Source organism: Pholcus phalangioides, unplaced genomic scaffold (assembly GCF_987345545.1).
Source record: "Pholcus phalangioides strain wild (caught in Gottingen) unplaced genomic scaffold, Ppha-v1.0 ptg000004l_1, whole genome shotgun sequence".
Lineage (NCBI taxonomy): Eukaryota > Metazoa > Arthropoda > Arachnida > Araneae > Pholcidae > Pholcus > Pholcus phalangioides.
The window spans coordinates 49,165,397-49,185,276 of NW_028301597.1; the positions used below are offsets into that span (position 1 = coordinate 49,165,397).

General features: G+C 38.8%; 1 protein-coding gene across 1 annotated transcript in view; it reads left to right on the forward strand.

Annotated features, from left to right (window-relative positions):
• Positions 1 to 1,703: 1,703 nt before the first annotated feature.
• Positions 1,704 to 19,880, forward strand: part of LOC149087779 (uncharacterized) — a 227,873-nt gene continuing 209,696 nt past the window's right edge. Inside the window, exons 1-2 of the mRNA XM_089231704.1 lie at positions 1,704 to 2,055; positions 18,236 to 18,289. Of these exons, the coding sequence (XP_089087830.1) occupies positions 18,236 to 18,289 (54 nt within the window). The 5' untranslated portion in view covers positions 1,704 to 2,055. The remainder of the gene's footprint in view (positions 2,056 to 18,235; positions 18,290 to 19,880) is intronic.

The following is a 19,880-nucleotide window of genomic DNA, read 5'->3' on the forward strand; positions in this document are numbered from 1 at the left end:
TAGTTTCATTAAAGTTTGCCACGGTACACTTACAGATCACTTGAGACCTGTGGCACAGCTTCAGAGCATTTGAGCTGTCCTCTGCTCTCTTATTGCTATATGGCAGGGGTCTCAACCGTTAAGAGAGTGCTGGTTACTTCATTGGTTGGAAAACGACCGCGGGCCACTTAAGTGATCTGGAAATGTGCAGCGAAGAACTTGAGTCATGTGGAAATCTGCCGTTGAACGCTTAAGTGCTCTGGAACTTTGCCACAAATCCCTTAAGTGATCTGAAAACGTGACGCGGGTAACTTAAGTGACACACTTCCGGCACAACTCGCTAGGTAGTAAATTAATTGCCCATGGCGATAGACCTGACTTGTGCTCGGTTTGAAAAAAAGAAAAAAAAAACTTAAGTGATCTGTAAATATGCTGCGGCTCATTCAAGGGATCTGTAGATGTGCCACTTAGTTCATTTTTACAAAATTAGTTTCGAAGTCGTAGGCTACGTCAGATGATTTCGAGGGCGGCATTTGGCCTGTGGGCTATGGGTTGGGCATATATGCAATATGGCGATGTGGCATGACGACCTACACCAGAAAAATGTATAGAAACGCACAATAGTTCATCCCGGCGTCTGACACGTACTTCGTTTTGCGTTGCGTTTGCACTGGACACTATGGTGCATCTCTTTTAATTGTCCAATAGTGGTCAACCACCATCGAGGTTGCCCATTCTCCCTGATAAGGTCTTACTTTGGTCCTTAACACTTTTCCCACCATACAATAACTCCCGTGAAGCACTTTTCAAACGTTAGCATAATAATACCTCCAAAACGAGAGTCAATAAAACTTTTTCGTGGCGATACTCGTGTTCAGCAGATCGAAAACATTCGGAGATGTATGTTTTCATGTCGGACGCTATTTCATTATTGTCAAGTGGTAACGCGCTCGTAAAGCGCTTCTTTTTTTAACATTTAGCGTGGTTATATACATCTCCAAAAAAAGAGAACCACGGGGGTCTCTTTCTCCTGTTCTTTTTCATATTTTTTTTCCTGAGCCGTTCGGATCAAACGGGGTCTTTAGTTTACTACGAAGAGTAGAGGTGAAGTTTCGAACCATGTATTTCCTTCTGCCCGAAAGCTTACAAGAAAAAACGCTCAGATCTTTCGGGACGATCCCAAACAAATAACAATTTCGTTCTAATTGTATAAGTTCCAAAAGATTAATTATAAGAAACAGTTTTAATCTTCCAGGATACGAAAGGAAAAGATGTTACAAGTATGAAAGAAAACCCTGGTATATACCAGCTGATATTGTTGTCAAAAATCCCCTTTTAAACACACTGAAAAGCATATGCGTACATATAGTTTGATGACTATTTTAGTGGCTGTGGCATAATTCCCGAATCGCAAAGAATAGGAAGCCCTTTTTTGTCTTTTTCATTTTTAATTCCAGAAGAAACAATCGGAAGACAAGAAGAGAAGAATAAGCGCTGTTATTACAAGACGAAGCGAAAGGCTTAATCGGAATTGGTTTATTTATAATTCCATCAACGACTTGATCATCTCTCTCTCTCACACACACACAGAGCTGCTACCTACGCTTCTTCTTTATTTACTTTATTTTATTTTTTGCACTTCCCGTTCCTTCAAGAAGTGAATGGCATCTTAAGGAACTCGTTCAAGCAGCAACATAAGAAAAGGAAAAAAAAAAAAATGAACATCATCTTTTTGCCGTCCGTTCGGTCCGTCCACTACAACGTACAAACTGCTTTTCCGGCTGAATCGAGAAGGTACCTTATTGTGTTTTTCTGTTACATACCTTGATTCACAGTTCGATCTGAGAGAGGCGCCTCAAGGGCCACTTGCGACCATTCCTTAAAGAGAGAACTCTCACTCTTTTTTTCTTGCTCGTCGAGTATGAAGGGTTGTTAATTTGTGATTAGTGATCTCCAATGTGGGGATTTTTTCAATATGGTTATTCAACGAAATAAACGCTGTTTGAAGCGGGATTAAAAAAAGCCAAGGGTGGATATTATTCATTTCGTGTGACCTGAACTTCAATTTCAATCAAGGTGAGTTTCATATTTTAATTAACCCTTTAAGCGGTATTGATGAGATGTCTCGCCAGGGTCACCTTTATCAGACGCGGATCCTATGTAAAAATAATAGTGGGGTCAGAGGTGTCTTAATAATTTCGGGGCCCCCTTAGTCTCTATTTTATATATTTGGTGAGAAAGGGAGAAAGGGCAATCGGCACCCAAGAATTCATACATTATTGTAAAATAAACTGTAATACTGAAAAAACCCCATAAAGAAATAATATGGACACAAATAAATGCGAATTAACAAAATAATAATAATAATAATAACGATAATAATGGAAATTTTGAACTGAAGAAAAATTTTTAATTGACGAAAGAAATTGTCTGAGAACTAATAAAAATCCAGAATCGATGAATCGAAAATAAGAAAAATAATTGGCAGAGATAATTTTCCAACATCCATGAAAATTCAGAATAAAGGTAAAGAAATAATTCCCGAATTGATGAACATTTAGAGTAAATTGAAAAAAATACTTCTAGAACACACACACCGAAAAAACTTCAGAATAAATGACAGCAATATTTCCTGAATTGATGAAAATTTAAAATCCCAGAATTAGTGTAAATTTAGAATTCATAAAAGAAATAATTCGTGAATTTTTTGATGAAAATTTAGAATTTCTGAATGTGTAATGATGGTAAAATATGAAAAAAAAACTGGTATCGTGTTTCGTCCGAGAAATGCTTTCTTGTTGCTCCAATTTTGATAAACGCGTAGTCGGGGGCGGCTCTAGTGCCGTGAGACCTTTGCACGGGGTGCCGCTATCCCAGGGGTAAGGAGATAAAATAATTGCAAAAAAATTGATAACTTTTTCGTCAGTGAAATTCAAATTATGAATGGACTGAATGGAATAATTTGCAGAGAAAACTGATTTTTATTGCATACACATAGCGTAAGCAAATCTGAGAGAGGGAGAATATTTGGGTTTCTCATTTTTCTCTCTCTCTCTCACTACTTTACCACACACCAATTCCGGTCATATCGCCACAAAGCAATTTACTACTTATCAAGTTAGATTGGAAACGAAGGTGCCATCACCTCAAGTTCGGTATAGAAAAGAGCTTGTTATCTATGTTCATCCCAAATATCGAACCCGCGGATCTGATGTCAACCTTCATGGTGGTTAACTAGCATATTACCACTGAGCCATTCGGGCAAAGGTGATTTCACTTGTGCGGCTTGTACCAAAGCCTCCTTGATAGACTTTGTATCTCGGAGGTTTTGCTTGTACACCCGAAGGAAACCGAAAAAGATGTCTCATCTCAAGCGTGTTCACCCTCTTTCTGTGCGTGGTTACAGTATGATTTTCACGTAAGCAAAAAGACCCTGATCATTTTTGGGGGACCCTCAAGTTCAAACAAAATACGTTCGCTGGCAAACCAAACATCTTTGACAATAAAAGAGAGGCTCTAATACCTGATTTACCCGAGGCCTGACCATAGACGTAAACTTGTGTAAGGACCATGGGTCCTAATTCCAACTCAGTGTATTTTCCACTATCTCCATTTGTTTCATCAAATTGTGCGTCGCGGCTCCTAGGGGCGTCACCAAAATTTGTCAAGGGCGTCGTGTTGAGATGAAGATATTGATTTGTGTACCTATTTATGCTTTGAAGTAGTGCTTTTATAAGTGAAAATCTCTGCTAAACTATTCTGGAGAGCCGTAGATTAACCATGCATTGGGCCAAGGAGCCATGGGTGACTAAAGTTTGAGAACCGCTGCCATAAATATCTACAGAAATATCGGGGTTGAGCTTCCCTCCTCTCAATATTTTTTGAGTCCTCCCAGTATTTCCAATAACTTTACGCCTATAGTCCTGACCACTCTGTTACATCGATCCGATTTCCCAGATTAGGTAGAACAAACTGGATCACTTGGGAACACTTATAAGGGACTTTCATGAACTTAAATATTGAGCACATACTTGAACGAAAAGCATTATTCAATATTTTGAATCAAATTCTTTCACCAAATTTTATCTATTAGTCATAAATATTTAATTTCACCACGCGCATTTTTTTTATCCACATCTTATTAAATTTTTTGTGTGTGTGTCATGGACTTTTGACTATTTTCTTATTTTGGTCGCCTCCAAAATTATGGAGCCTATCGCAAATGCCTCGCATACCCATTTAAAATCAGGGCGATGGAAGGGTTATAAGCAAGATAATTCCATCGACTTTCAATAATTTTAATAATCATCACTAGAAATTAGTGATCCGTCGAATTGTTTCAGACATTTTACTAGTCCTTGGGTTCAGGAAGGTTGAGAAACACGGACTTATAATGTGAAGGAAACTATTTAAAAAAAAAACTCGGGTTTTAAATAATCAATGGCATGATCATCATAATATTATAAGTTTCACATTTACAAGGTGAGAAAATGAATCTTAATCCTTGATTTCAGTGAAGAATTAAAATTTAAGTGAGGAGCTTATTTTCAAAAGGCAATATTTCCCACTTCTTTTAGAAACGTACTTTTTAACGGTTTGTGAATCTTTGGGATTAGCTTTTTCGATTATAAGACAGGGAACTATTCAAACGGGAATACTTTTGATAGAAATTACACTGTAAAGTTGGTCGTTTCTATGAAAATAGAACAACATATCCACCTTTTTTCATGCAATTTAGTATTTTTCATTTCTCGACAACGGACACCCATGGGACAGAAAATTTTGTCCGCTAAGCCATTTACGTGCAAGATTGTGGCAAGAAATCGGGTATTATGCATAATCACCGGTAAAAGTGAGCTTTTTAGCACTTACGAAATTTACCAATGACGCTTGAGTACTATGCATAACCGTCGGTGAAAGTGATAAATTTAGGGAAATTTATCAAACTTAATTTATCATTTTGGTTTGATAAATTTAATAACATTTAGGGAAATTTATAAAACCAAAATGCTCGGTGATCATGCATAATAACCGGTTATTATGTAACCGGATTTATCACATTTACCGTAACATGACTGTTCAGAACTCGTGCCTATTTCCAATTTCATCGCAGATTTCTTCTTAATTTTCTGTTAGAATTTGAGAATTTTTCGCGCTCCACGACGGGTGTTCAAAAGTTCTCGGATGTGGCTAATGCGTCCTCTATCGATAAAAATTGGAACTAAATTTTTTCTTTTGCCAAAGAAAAAAAATTCTTTTACCATGTGGCCATTCAAGTATTACGTAAGCAGATTTTCAGCCATTTTTGACTCCATCCCCCTTGTCAGCAAAACACTTAACCCCCCCCCCTCTTCCCCCCACCGTCAGCAAAATTTCGTCAGCAGCTTAAAATATTTCATATCTTCAAAAAGGGGTGGTTGATGACGTAAGCAACCTTCAAACCCCCCCTCCCCTCCTTGTCATCAGAAGTCAGCAAATCCGAAACCACCCCCCCCCCCGCCGATGCTGACGTAATACTTGAATGACCCCCCCAAAGAAAAAAAATTCCTTTTAGGAAACGGACACTGATTTTTTTTGCTTTCGGACGTTTAATTTGGTTGCGTACACTGGTGATGCTGACCCGAATTTGAATTTAATTATCAGAATTTCAAGTTGTGTTAATCCATTTGGTATTCTGGGAAGATTTGCTTTCGAGTGGTTTTCTTGTGTTCGCATGCAAATCACAACTCAAGGTCGATCTGATAAAGATTATCACGTACAAATGTCTTTTACATTAGTTGGTGATAACCTTTACTGATATCAATCCCGTGGTTAAGAAAATTGAATATCATTGTTTGACTGGTTCTTCGGTTGTTTTTAAGATTGTCAGCGTCGTAATCTGGTAAGGTTTTAAAAGGAAAGACATCTCAATGGGATATGGGTGTTTAAAGTAACTGTAAAAAGTGTTGTTATATACAGGGTGAACGTTATGCATGTCGTGGGTGAGCGCCAAATGAAAGAGGGTGATAGACGAGCCCAAATGGAACATGAAACACTTTACCAATCCTGTCCTATCTCGAACCGTTTTCGAATTATGGTGGATGATCGATTATTGGAAAAAAAATGCGTCAAGACTGAAAAAACCCAACTTCATGAAGTATGTCAAAGACTTACATGCAAACTAAGCATATATTTAGAACGAACACAAAATAATCCTATAAGATGACACGAATTTCATCGAAATATCTGGATTTAATGGCGAGCAACTATCGCTGAAAGATTGGCAAAGTTCAAAATCGAATTGTCACCAAAATTTTTAATCTTCATTTCCACGAACGCCATTGTAGCTACAATCGGCCAAATTTACCAAAAACTTGCCCAGTGTATCAGCTTTCGAAAGAGTTTGCAATCACTGGTTCAGGGGAAATTTAGCCTTCAGTTGGCAATACATCACTGAAATCAGCGTTTGTCGAAGTAGATATTCGAAGAAAATTCAGAATATATTCTTCCGAATATTCAGAAATACAGATTTTGATGACGATTCGATTATGCAGAAAAAAATCCTGTAATGTCGGATATCTCTGTAATTAATGCGATGAGCTACAAGCGATGAGAGATCGATGAAGTGAAAAATGGAATTGTTGCCAAAACCTACGAAAATTTCTTCGACGAACGCAGATTTCAGTGAATGTATTGCAAACAAATGACTAAATTTTTCTTGCACTAGATGACCAATTTGGTGTATTCTAGGCTCTTTCGAAAGCTGGTGGAATGGACAAGTTTTTGCCAAATTTGATCGATTGTAGCTAGAAGGGTATTTGCGAAATTGGCAATTGAAGATTAAAAAAAAATTCCATTTTGAACTTTGCCAATCTTTCAGAGCTTGTAGCTCTCCACATTAAATCCAGGCACTTCGATGAAATTGATATCACTCAATAGGATTTTTTCTGTTCTTCTCAAATACTATGTGCTTAGTTAGCGTATAGGTCTCTCAGAAACTTCACAAATGCGGATTTTTTTTTTCAGACTAGACGCATTTTTTCTCCAATTGTCCTCGGAAACGGTTCGAGATAGGACAGGGTTGGGGTGTTTCCTGTTCCCCACCACATCCTCCAGCAGGGCCCTAAGTTGGGAATCTTTACTGGTCCCCAAGCCAGATTTTTTTACTGTTTCTCTCTACCCCCCCCCCCACCCATGCTATAGTAAATTCACTGTGTGAAAAACAAAAATAGATCAAAATCGCCCCGTACCCACAACTGGAGTCGTAGCCTATCCTTGTGGAGGCCATATTTGATGGAGTAAAAAAATTCAGAATTGATGAGATATTTAATGAAAGAAAAAATTTAGAATCTATGAAATTCATATTTAATGAAAGAAACAATTTCAGAATACTGAAATTAGTTATTGTGTCATTCTTTCATTAAATATGAATTTTCATATTTAATGAAACAATGAAAATTTCTCCTAATCGTTGAAAACCCCTATTTAGTGAAAGAATGACAAATTTTCTAGGGCTGGAACTGGAGGGGGAGGAGGGGCAGCAACTGCTTCGGGTGGAAAAATTTATTGGGCAGTTTTAGGTAGAAACAAAAAACACCATATTATAAAACTTTTGAATTTTGAAGTTGTTGGGGGGGGGGGGGAAGGCAAAATCATGTTTGGCCCGGGTGGCAAAAATCCTAGTTACAACCCTGGAATTTCCTAATCGGTGAAAATTAATATTTAATGAAAGAATGGCAATTTCCAAATCGATGAAAGTTCATGTTCAATGAAATAGACAAATTTTAGAATCAATGAAAATTACTATTCAATGAAAGAATCAATTTTAGAATCCGATGAAAATTCATATTTAATGACAGAAAATTTTTTAGAATCGATTAAGAGAGTTGGTGAACGCAAATTTTCTAAAAAAACGCATTTTTTTTTCTCTATTTTTAAATACTATGAAATTTTCTGTGTCTAACTTGTGTTCAAGTATTTGTTCTACGTGTACTAAAAATATTTTTAAAATATTTTAGTATAAACTGCTGGCATGCATTACACATGCTAATAGCTTTTACTAAAATATGTTTTTCTCAAAACTAAGTGTTTTGTTAGATAAGGAACATTTTTTCGAACACCACTCATTAAAATGTCTTGAAACTTTGTGTGTCTCTCAACACTATGGTGTTACATACTTTAACACGAGCTTTTTAACTCCAACAACATTCAACTTTTCAAAAAATCACCAAAATTTACCAATATTTTGTGCCATAAAATTTTTTTAAATGACTTTAATAAAAAAATCCTGGTGTTAAGGTATGTAACATTATAGTATATTGAGAGACACGCAAAGTTCTAATACATTTGAATGAGTTGTGTTCATGAGTTGCCAAAAGAGCGTTTTAGTGGAAAACATTAGCATATAATTATAATGCCTGATAGCAGTTTATATTAAAATACTTTAAGGAGGTGCTTGTTCAACTCTGGGCTCTGTCCAAATTCGCTCTCACCACTTTAGATAACTCTCGAAGTCATCGACATCAAAGTCACGAGCACTCTACGCTCACCATTGAGTAAGAGCACTCATATGAAAATTTTGAAATATGCTCAAACGCAAATCAATGCTATATGAATCCTTGGATGTAAATTGATTGAAAAGTTAACCGTGATAAAACTCAATGACTCATGAGTACGGTACAACCATCGAGCTTATTGGGATGCTTCGATCAGCACCACATGCGGCAAAGTTGTCTGTCAGCCTCAGCATCAAGTCAGTCCATGAATCATTCTTCAATTCGAACGAAACTAGAAAAAAATGCGTTGACTAAATAAGCTAATCGATATGCCGCAATCTGAAGCGATAATCGATCCACCAAAGACCAAGGCGGAAGGGCGATAATGCTTAAAAATTCTCGAGTAGGCGATCCAGTCCAAGTTCAAAGACATTGTGAACATTTTCTCTTGCAGAAAAAGGCGTAGGCTTCGGATATGGAGCAGGCAGCGAGTACCAAGGGCAGTAGGCGTTTTGAGGAGAGAAAAATAAAAGTAGAAATTTCGCTTTCTATATAGACGACCCGAGATTGGACAATCCATGGATCCGAGGTCGAAAGCTGTAGCTCATTAATTAATTTTTGTTTTTTCTCCGCTAAGGTGTATTATAAACGTGTTTTTTCAGTTCGAATCGAAAACAGTCGATCTACGAATCTACGAAGCTATTGGAAGTACAGTGTGTCCCATAAGTTTTTTAGATAGTCTAAAAGTTCGTAAAAGTTGAAGGGATTGCTTTACTTGAATGCAGGTTGCTGAAAGGTAATTCTCACGAAACTGGAATTCTTCCTTTTTTTGGAAACAGAAAAACATTAGTTCCAATTTTTACCGATAGCGGGCTCATTAGCCACATCTGAGAACTTTGAACGTTCGTCGCGGGGCGCGAAAAATTCTCAAATTCTAATAGAAAAATAAGAAGAAATCTGCGAGGAGAGAGGCAGAAATCGGACTGTTATTATGCATGATCACCGAGCATTTTGGTTTAATAAAATTTCCTAAATTTATCACTTTCACTGACGCTTATACATAGTTCTCAGGCGTCAATGGTAAATTTCAGGGGTGCTAAAAAATTATCACTTTTACCGGCGATTATGCATAATAACCAAGCATCGCATAGTTGGTAAACATGATGAATCGTACTATATATGATAATTCATACATGTATTGTATCATTATATCGGGGTATGATCGAATATATTTGAAAATTTTGACTTGGTATGCATTTTTTTTTTAATCCGCACTCCAGATGCAAGCGTATTAAACATTGATTCGGGCATGTAAATTTTTGGAGATTTGTCCAGCCCTGATTTAAACGTAAGTGGGGCTCATTCTCGGAGCAATATAATGTCAGAACAGTTCAAGCCAATGAAAATATTTTAGCAGTCTTCTCCGAAATTTCGATCCATTCTACGGTCAATCGATCAGTGATTCAGTTCTTGTTCCAATTACGATTCCGGACATTCTTAAGAGATTGATTGAATCGTATGCAATAATAATAATAATAGAGGGCGAAAAGTTGTTCCGAATTATTAATTCTTACAACAATATTTTGATTTTTTTTCCTTCTGATATCTACTATGTGCGTATGTGTGATGCGTTCGTTGTAGAGAAAAGAAGATTCGTGAAAAGAGAGGGGGAAAAAAGAAGAGAAAATCGTACTTTTATATGAAAAGGAATCTCCTCCGGTGTGTTTTGATGTATGACTGACTGAGACTTGAGTCTTATCAGTGAGAATTAGTTCTTATTCTTCTCTCCTATTCAATACTTACATAAGCATCCAACGCGGAAGACGAGAGCAAAGTTCTTCTCCCAAGGAGAAAACCATTCAAAAAAATAAGTTCAAGAAATGAGATAATAAGTCACGTTCCGGAATCATAAGCAGCAAAATAACAATAACAATAAAAACCGCCATGTTTACAAGCTTCTCATCAAGACTAGGATGACCATACGACTCGTGTTTCCCCAGATATTGCCATGTACCGATTTTTTCCATTTATTTCAAACAAGTTTACTTCGGGAGCTAATTTTCAAAAGGGAACATTTTCAATTTTGCTAAAATTACAGTAGAAGTAAATAATACGTTTGCTTGACAAAAGTAGAAAATAGCCCAACATGTAGCAAGCATGTAGGGATGTTGGTGGTATGAATGTAGGTGGAGGAATATTTAAATAGTGTGTTTCTCGATCAACATTCAAGAGAATTAGTTATCCACATTTGAATTTTGGAAATGTTCCGTTTTGAAAGAAAATTATGGTGGAGATGTTACCTTTTGATTAAAATTTGAGCTGGTCAAAGTACGGAAAATTGGCAATTTCTACGTCACTTGTTGATTCCAGAAGGCTATAACTAACCCAAGGAAGGTACCCTTACCGCCTTCTCGTTATTTACATAAGAAACAGGATGATTCTACACTGGAACCTCCCATAACGGACCCCCCCCCCCCCCACTGACGGACACAATTACATCGACGGCGATCAATATATTTTACTATCCATCAACGTCTTTACTATCATGGGCGTAATATTACGCCCAAACACCAGTGGAATAAATTAAAAACAAGTTCTCTGTGTTTTTCCCTCTCTCTTCACCATCGCGAAGCTTTATAGCAACCCTGTTATCCACGGAAGTTGCTTTTTCTTTCCCTCCTTTCTTTATAATATATCTTTTTATTATATACATGTAAGAGCGAAAGAGAGCGCGTAGGGGTGAGGGTGAAAAGAGGACTCTAAAAAGAGAACTCTCTCATCTATTATACTTTTTGCTTTGATATTTTTTTCTTTCCCTCCTTTTTTTTTTCTAACGTGTGGTTAGGTAAGGACAAGGTTACCAGATTTATCACCGATTCATTACATAGAGATAATGAAAATTTCTTGAGACAATCTTGCACGTGAATTGGTTAACGGACACTCCTCGTTAGCGGACAAAATTTTCTGTCCCATGGGTATCCGTTATCGAGAAATGAAAAATACTAAAGTGCATGAAAAAAGGTGGATATGTTGTTCTCTTTTCATAGAAACGACCAACTTTACATTGTAATTTCTATCAAAAGTATTCCCGTTTGAATAGTTCCCTGTCTTATAATCGAAAAAGCTTATCCCAAAGATTCACAAACCGTTAAAAAGTGCGTTTCTAAAAGAAGTGGGAAATATTGCCTTTTGAAAATAAGCTCCTCACTTAAATTTTAATTCTTCACTGAAATCAAGGATTAAGATTCATTTTCTCACCTTATAAATGTGAAACTTATAATATTATGATGATCATGCCATTGATTATTTAAAACCCGAGTTTTTTTTCAAATAGTTTCCTTCAAATTATAAGTCAGTGTTTCTCAACTTTCCTGAACCCAATGACTAGTAAAATGTCTGAAACAATTCGACGGATCACTAATTTCTAGTGATGATTATTAAAATTATTGGAAGTCGATGGAATTATCTTGCTTATAACCCTTCCATCGCCCTGATTTTAAATGGGTATGCGAGGCATCTGCGATAGGCTCCATAATTTTAGAGGCAACTAAAATAAGAAAATAGTTTAAAGTCCATGACAAACACACAAAAAATTTAATACAGTAAAACCCCTCTTAACGGACATCCCTCTTTTACGGCCAAATATTAACTTCCCCTTATATAATAAAAGTACGCATTTCAAACTCCTCATTAACGGCCCCCTTTTTTACGGACGAATTTTTTTTTCGCCGGTGTCCGCAAAAAGAGGGGTTTTGCCGTAGTTTATCTATTGATTTGGTGTCAGAAAAGTGTCTGATCTCTTTTGGTTTCTTTAGGTCGCATTAGAAGGAAAAAAAAGCGTTTCCGGCCCATTGAAAAAAAAAGAAAAAAATGTTTTGGGTCGCGCATGTATATTATTATTCTTTTCGCTCTAGCTAATAAAAGCATTTTGAAGCCAAATTTACCATTCTGGGGGTGGGGGTAAGAATAAGCAGTATTACGGACTTCTAAGGTGCCATTGATGTTTAATCTATGTCTATAGCAGGGGTCTTCAACCTTACAAACATTGCGGGCCAAAAAAAAAAATTTTCCACGACGACCCTCGGGCTTCATGGGAAAATACACTCGTACTGCGGTAACTAGTGTCACGTGTCAGTTGCGTCTTGACGTGTAGGCCTTACACACACACACACACACACACACGCGCGAGGCCCTCCGAGCCAGACAGAAGACCCTACATATATTATTGAAGAATTTTATTAATTCTGAGATATGATATGAACTAAATATGAATATGCAATGTATTTCAGATTATTTCTTAATTAAATATGAATCTTCATTAATTCTGAAAATACACTCATTGCCATAAAAATTTGCGCACCAAGAAATAATTGTGGGATCGAAACGAAAGTTGGCCTGAAGGTACATGTCGGGCAGATATGAGTAGTAGGTTTTTGTGCGGCTCTACAACATTTCCATTAACATTAATGTTAATGGAATAATAACGATATGCAAATGATTAGAAATGTAGCGTGATTGCGCATTGCGTAATGCCACTAGAGGGCGTTGAACTTCGTTCTCCTTGGAGTATAAAACAGGTAAGCAGAGCTTGCTGGAGTGTATTTAATCGTTTGCAAAGGAAATGCTGAGGTAGACATGCCGTTACGCCGCCGTCGAAGACCATATGAGCAGTTGTCAGAGTTCGATAGGGGAAGAATCATCGGGATGATGGAAGCTGGGTGGTCAGCTCGGCGAGTAGCTCGTCAACTAGGCCGTTCTGATTTTACTGTGAGGTATTGGGACCAGTGGACAGAAGAGACGTCATTTACACGGCGACCAGGTTCAGGACGCCCTCGACAGACTAGTCGTCGAGAAGACCGTCACATCATCCGAAACGCACGCGTAGAGCCAACTGCCTCATTGGCCACTATCCAGACACAGGCAGCAGCTTCACTACGGGCCCCTGTGTCTTCCCGAACCATCGCAAGGCGCCTGGCTGAAGGACATCTGGTATCGCGGCGCCCATTACGTGTGCTGCCAATGACACCCACCCTCCGTTTGGAGTGGTGTCGAGCACGACGGGATTGGACTGCAACGGAATGGAACCAGGTCGTCTTCAGCGACGAATCGAGATTCAACTTGAGCAGTGATGACAATCGCGTTCGTGTGTGGAGGCCCCGTGGTGAACGCTTCAATCCTGCCTTCGCTTTACAGCGACACACCGCTCCCACAGCTGGTGTCATGGCATGGGGTGCCATTGCTTACGATACACGGTCACCATCCATGGTGATTGATCCATGGCACAATGACAGCCCAGCGGTACGTCCATAACATCCTTCAGCCACATGTGTTGCCACTCATGGCAGGGCTCCCAGGAGCCATTTTTCAACAAGACAATGCTAGGCCACACACAGCAAGGATGTCACAAGACTGCCTCCGCCACATTACCACCCTTCCCTGGCCTGCTCTATCCCCAGATTTGTCACCAATCGCGCATATCTGGGATCATTTGGGACGGCAAGTTGGACACCCTTCGAGGTTGGTCGAACTAGAGGCGCATTTACAGCAATTGTGGAACGAGATGTCTCAGGACATCATACGGAACCTGTATGCCTCAATGCCCGCTCGTATCGCATCGTGCATTCGCGCTAGAGGGGGGGTCCAACAGAGTACTAAAACTTCTGTTCATCTGTACTTTTTTCTGCAATAAATGATCCTTTTTCTTGGATTTTCTAATCACTTACTTATATCAACGTAGTACTTACATGTGTAAAATTTCGTTTCATTTTGACGACTTCTTCTGGGTGCGCAAATTTTTATGGCAATGAGTGTATTTGTTTCATTAATTCTGGGAATATTTTTTTCTTCATTTGTTCTGGAAATATTTTTCATTAATTCTGGTGATAGTTTCTCCTCATTCTGAATATATTTCTTCCACTCATTCTGGAAATATTTTCGATCAATTATGAGTTTTCACGAACTGCGAAATAATTTTTTCCCCAAATTCTGGAATTCTTTTATTCAATAATTACGAAATCATTGTTCATTAAATCTAAAATTATTTCTCTCATTATATACTGTAGTTCTGAAATTTTTCTGAAAGTAATTCCGAAATTTCTTCTTTTATCAATTTTCGAATAGTACATTATACTTCATTGACGTTTTCTAACCATTTCTATCGAGACGCGGTTCAAAATCAAGGGCCGATCAAGTATAAAAAACGAATGGCAATACCGATTGGCTCTCGCATGCGTAGTACCATTACTTGGTCTGTTGGGAATGTAATCGCCATATTGCCATCGTTTGATTGTAGTCTGCCTTCGCAAGACAGTGTGTTAAAATGAGTGCGGTAATAACAAATCCCCCAGTTGTGAAACTCGATGAGTGATTAGATTTATAAACGTAAGAGGATATAATGCTGCTCAAATTCACCGTCAATTGTGTGACACATATGGGCCTACCGCAAAGAGTGAAGGAAAAGGGAGGCAACGGTATCGTGAGTTTAAGGAAGGCCGTTCAAATGTTCACGATGAGTACAGGAGTGGCAGACCTAGTGTCCGGACCGACGATCTCGTGAAGCGTGTGAATGCAAAAATGAAAGAAAATTGTCGCTTTAATTTAGCAATCTTTCTCTAGAATTTCTAGAAGTTTCTAGGACAACATTGTTTAGAATTAAGACTAAAACTCTAAGTTATCGGAAGCTGTGTTCACGATGGGTACCGAAAATGCTCACAAAAATCACAGAATGGCATCTGCACGTGCTTTTCCGACCGCTTTAACCACGATGGAGACAGATTTCTTTCCCATATCGTCACTGGTGATGAAACGTGAATTTCATACGTCAATACTGAGACGAAACAACAATCCATGCAGTGGCGTCATTCCGGTTCACCTAAACCGAAAAAATTCAAACAAATCCAGTCTCAAACAAACTGTATTCTGGGACCAAAAGGGTGTGATTTTGATTGATTTTATGGATCCTGGAACAACCATTACATCACAAGTCTATTGTGAAACACTTACTAAACTGCGCCGTGCCATTCAAAACAGACGACGGGGAATGCTAAGATCAGGAATTGGTTCTCCTTCACGGTAATACACGCCCGCACACGCACTACGGAAACTATTCAAAAATTCGGATGGGAGATTTTTGACCATCCCCCTTATAGTCCTGATCACCCCCAGTGATTACCATCTCTTCTGACATCTCAAAAACTGGCTTGCGTCTACAGGTTTTGAGGAAAGTGAGGAATCTCAGTGCAAAACTGGCTGGACCAGGCGGCGGAATTTTATGCTTTCCGTTTTACTTATTTTCCGCTTTCTCGTATAAATTCTGTAACAATGTAACACTTAACGTCTGCAGGCCATGCGTTGAAGACTCCCGTGCTTTATGGTCTGTCTCGCGGTATTAGTTGATGAGAGCATTCTGAAGTCCCATTTACTATTCTGGTTGAGGGGATAATACTACGGACTTTTTGATCCACTGAAGTGTCTCGAGGCGTTGCAAAGGTGAGCAGGGCCAAATTGGCAACTGTATGATCATTTTTTTGATCGTTTTTGTCGCACCACGGCCATTTTCTGCACACGAGGGCTAATTAGACCTGGACCTACAATTTATTGCCGATTCCGAAGGGCAGGCTTGTTTTTTATACTCCTCGAGAGATTGGCAACTTTTGTGGGCCTCTTGGCAAAATGATAAGCTGAAGCATCGAAACTTGGTAGAAAGTTCCCACCCACTTCCATTATGAGGACGTCGGGTGGACCCATGAGCATGCGGGCAGTTGGGAAATCCCAAGCATAATATATAAACACTCAAATTCTATAAAAAAGTGTCATTATTACATATCGATTGAAAATAATTGCCTTAATTAATAACTTTAATACAGTTTCTTTGAAAAAAAAACTTATTATCGTTTATTTATTCTAAATTTATAGTTTCTAATCCTCAAATCGAAACTTTATTGAATGTTAATTTTAGTACCACCAGATGACGTTCACAATAATTTCACACAAAATTCTAACGAAGTTTCTAGCATTATAATTTAACCCGTTGCCGCCCTTATCAGACGCGGGGCCTGGTGCGATAATAATTTCGTGGTTCCTTAGCCCCGAATTTATAATAAATTTGTTGGGGAGGGGAATCGGGCATTCAAAAGATTCATGCATTATTACAGAATATACAGGAATGCTGAAAAATATCTACTGACCATTGAAAATTCAAAACTAATGAAAGGAAAAATTCCAGAGTTGCTGGAAATTCAGAATTAATGAGAGGAAATAATTCTAGAATCGATTAGAATTCAGAATTAATGAGAAAGTGAGAAAGAGAGAAAAATCCCAGAATTGATGGAAGTTCAGAATTAATGAAAGAAAAAAAAATCACAAATCGATTAGAAATCGATAAGAATTTTCGGAATCAGTGAAATAATTCCAGAATCAAATCGGTTGAAGCTCAGGCACCTCGTTTACTACGAAAAAAAATGTATTTGATATACCGTATATACTCGTGCATAAGCCGACCCCCCACTCCAGGACCACCAAAACCGCAATAAATTGAAAACCCGTATGTATAAGCCGACCCAAAAAAATCCGTGCACATTTTAGAGAAAAAAATTCTTATATTTTCATGCAAAATGAATAGCTTACGGAAATTTACGATAGAAATTGATTCAAACTTTTTAATCCATTTCTTCTGAGTCTGCAAGATCATGGTAATCCATCAGATCATCATAGGAGGTGCGACATCTTCGTTTTTATCCTCATTTGGACTGTCATCGATATTGTCACTTTCGAAGAGGATCATCTTAAGTCCTGTCCATCGCATTACTGATGCAACACTTTTTGAAGGATCGGCGGAAACAGAATTCCACGCCTTGTGTACCCTTTGGCACACTAGGCCAATGTCAGGTTTCTTCAGGCACCACTTTTTGTGGAAATCATTCATTCGATCCACAAATCCCTCAAATAGGCTTTGAGAGGCTTGTTGATGCTCACATCTAAAGGCTGTACAATCGACGTTAACCCAGCTGGTATCAAAGCTCATTTGATCATTTTTGTCGCACCACGGTCATTTTCTGCACACGAGGGTAAATTAGACAGGAAACTACAATTTATTGCCGATTCCGAACGGCAGGCTTGTTTTTTTTACACTCATCGAGAGATTGGAGCGCTAACCCCTCGATGGGGGGACTCCTTGCGGTAGCAATTTTTTCTGCGGTCATGTCGCCGTTTCTGTTGTACCTCTGTGTCAGGAAATTTTTCTGACAATGACGAACCGGGTATCGAACTCGCGACACGTCTGAATATCCTTTGGTACTTCAGGCGAGTATCTTATTGACCTGGGCTACCGCGGTACCCAGGTATCTAAGCCAATGATGTTTTCGATTTCTTTGCCTCGGCTTTGACATCAGTTCTGTGGGGTTTGTGTTTATTCCATACCAATAATGACGGTTTCTCGAACAGTGATACAAAAATGACTACTGATTGCGGTTACTGTTAATGCGGGGCCCATCGAACCGCGGGACCCGGCGCTACCCACTAACGCACACCCCTTAGCGGTTGAGTTGACACTCCGAGTGAAATATGCCATTACAAACTAACGTTGCTAATTTTCTTTGATGGTATGAATATTTCAGTTTTATGAAACTAAATTAAGTTCCTAAAAAAATGCTTTAGACATAAAAGAAATTATTGAGAAATTACAACTTTTTAATCGAAGATTTTCGAAGTTATTTCGTTTAAAATGTTTGAGTTAAAAAAATAATGATATAAATTTTAAATGTTTATTTGAATTTCTTTTTCAGATGCTGATTTTTTTATTTGTGTTTTTTCCCATCAGTATTACGACATGTTTTCTGGTAAGTATTAATTAATTCATCGATTTTATTGTAAAATACCGTATTTTCCCCTGGGTTTACGAAAAATTCACCGACCAGCAATTCGCCGCCATGCAATTCACCGACAACAGTTCGTCATGAAGCTACCGAGTCCGTGAGCGAGCGAAATATTGAGTGGCGGAGCGAGTGAGTGAGTGAGCTCGCTCGTTCACCCACTCGCTCACAGACTAAGTAGCTCTCTCGATCACTCCCTCCCATTCACCCACTCACTCGCTTCCTCACCTGCTCACTTACTCGCTCACACGCTCACGGACTCGGTAGCTTCGTGTCGAACTGTTGTCGGTGAATTTTCCGTCGATGAATTGCTGGTCGGTGAATTTACCTAGCGGTGAATTGCTGGTCGGTGAATTTTCCTAGCGGTGAATTGCTGGTCGGTGAATTTTCCTGGAGGTGAATTGCATGACGATGAATTGTTGTCGTTGAATTTTCCTAGCGGTGAATTGCATGGTGGTGAATTGCTGGTCGGTTAATTTTCCTGGCGGTGAATTTTCTTAGTGGTGACTTGCATGACGATGAATCGTTGTCGATGAATTTTCCGGATACGCGATTCCCCTGCATTAGCAAGCAATAATCGAATTTTTCGGCAAGCTGAGTAATTTGAGTCACTTATTGCAAAAAATTCAAAAATATCTAGATTGGATTGATTGATTGGAACCTGTCTTCAAAGCATTATCAGCCCACGACCTGAAAGCTAATTTTGTAAAAATGAACTAAGTACATTTACAGATGACTCAAGTGGCCCGCGGCACATTTTTAGATCATTTCAGGGGACCAGTAGCATATTCACAGATAACTTGAGTGGAAACGCAGCATATTCACAGATAACTTGAGTGGAAACGCAGCATAATTCCAGAGCACTTAAGCTACCCGCAGCCTAATTCCAGAGCGCTTAAGCGACCCGCAGCACATTTACTGGTCACTTGAATAACCCGCGACACAGTTATAGGGCACTTGGGGTGGTATTCACCGCCAGGGTTTAAACTATAGTCACAATTTTTGGATAGGAGATCGGCACGGATTGGTTAAATTCAGGTTTTTAACCAATCGGTGTCGATCTCCTATCCAAAAAATTTCGATTATAGTTAAACCATATCGGTGAATACGACTTTTAAGCGGCCCGTGGTACGAATCCACATGGATCAAGTTCATCGGCATAGTTTCAGTCAAGCAGCTGGTAACACATTCACTAATTAATTGTGCCGCGGGGTGACCCCGAGGCACAATTACAGATCAGTTAATTGACCCGCGTCATATCGACGGGTTGAGGACATATGCTCCAAGTTCTAAGACAGAGTATATACTCAAACTTCAGAAGCGTGTGTGTGGGCCACACGTAATTGGTTTGAAAACATGTCAATGGCCCACTTCATTAATTTCAAAGCGCGTCGTGGGCCACTTCATTAGATTCAGAGTGTGTCGCGGGCTACTTGAGTGATCTACAGCACCACCGCAGGTCATTTACGCGATCTGTAAAAATGCAACGGATACTTTAAATGATCTGGAACTATATGCCGCGGGTAACATAAGTAATGTGGAACTGCATGGAGGCCCT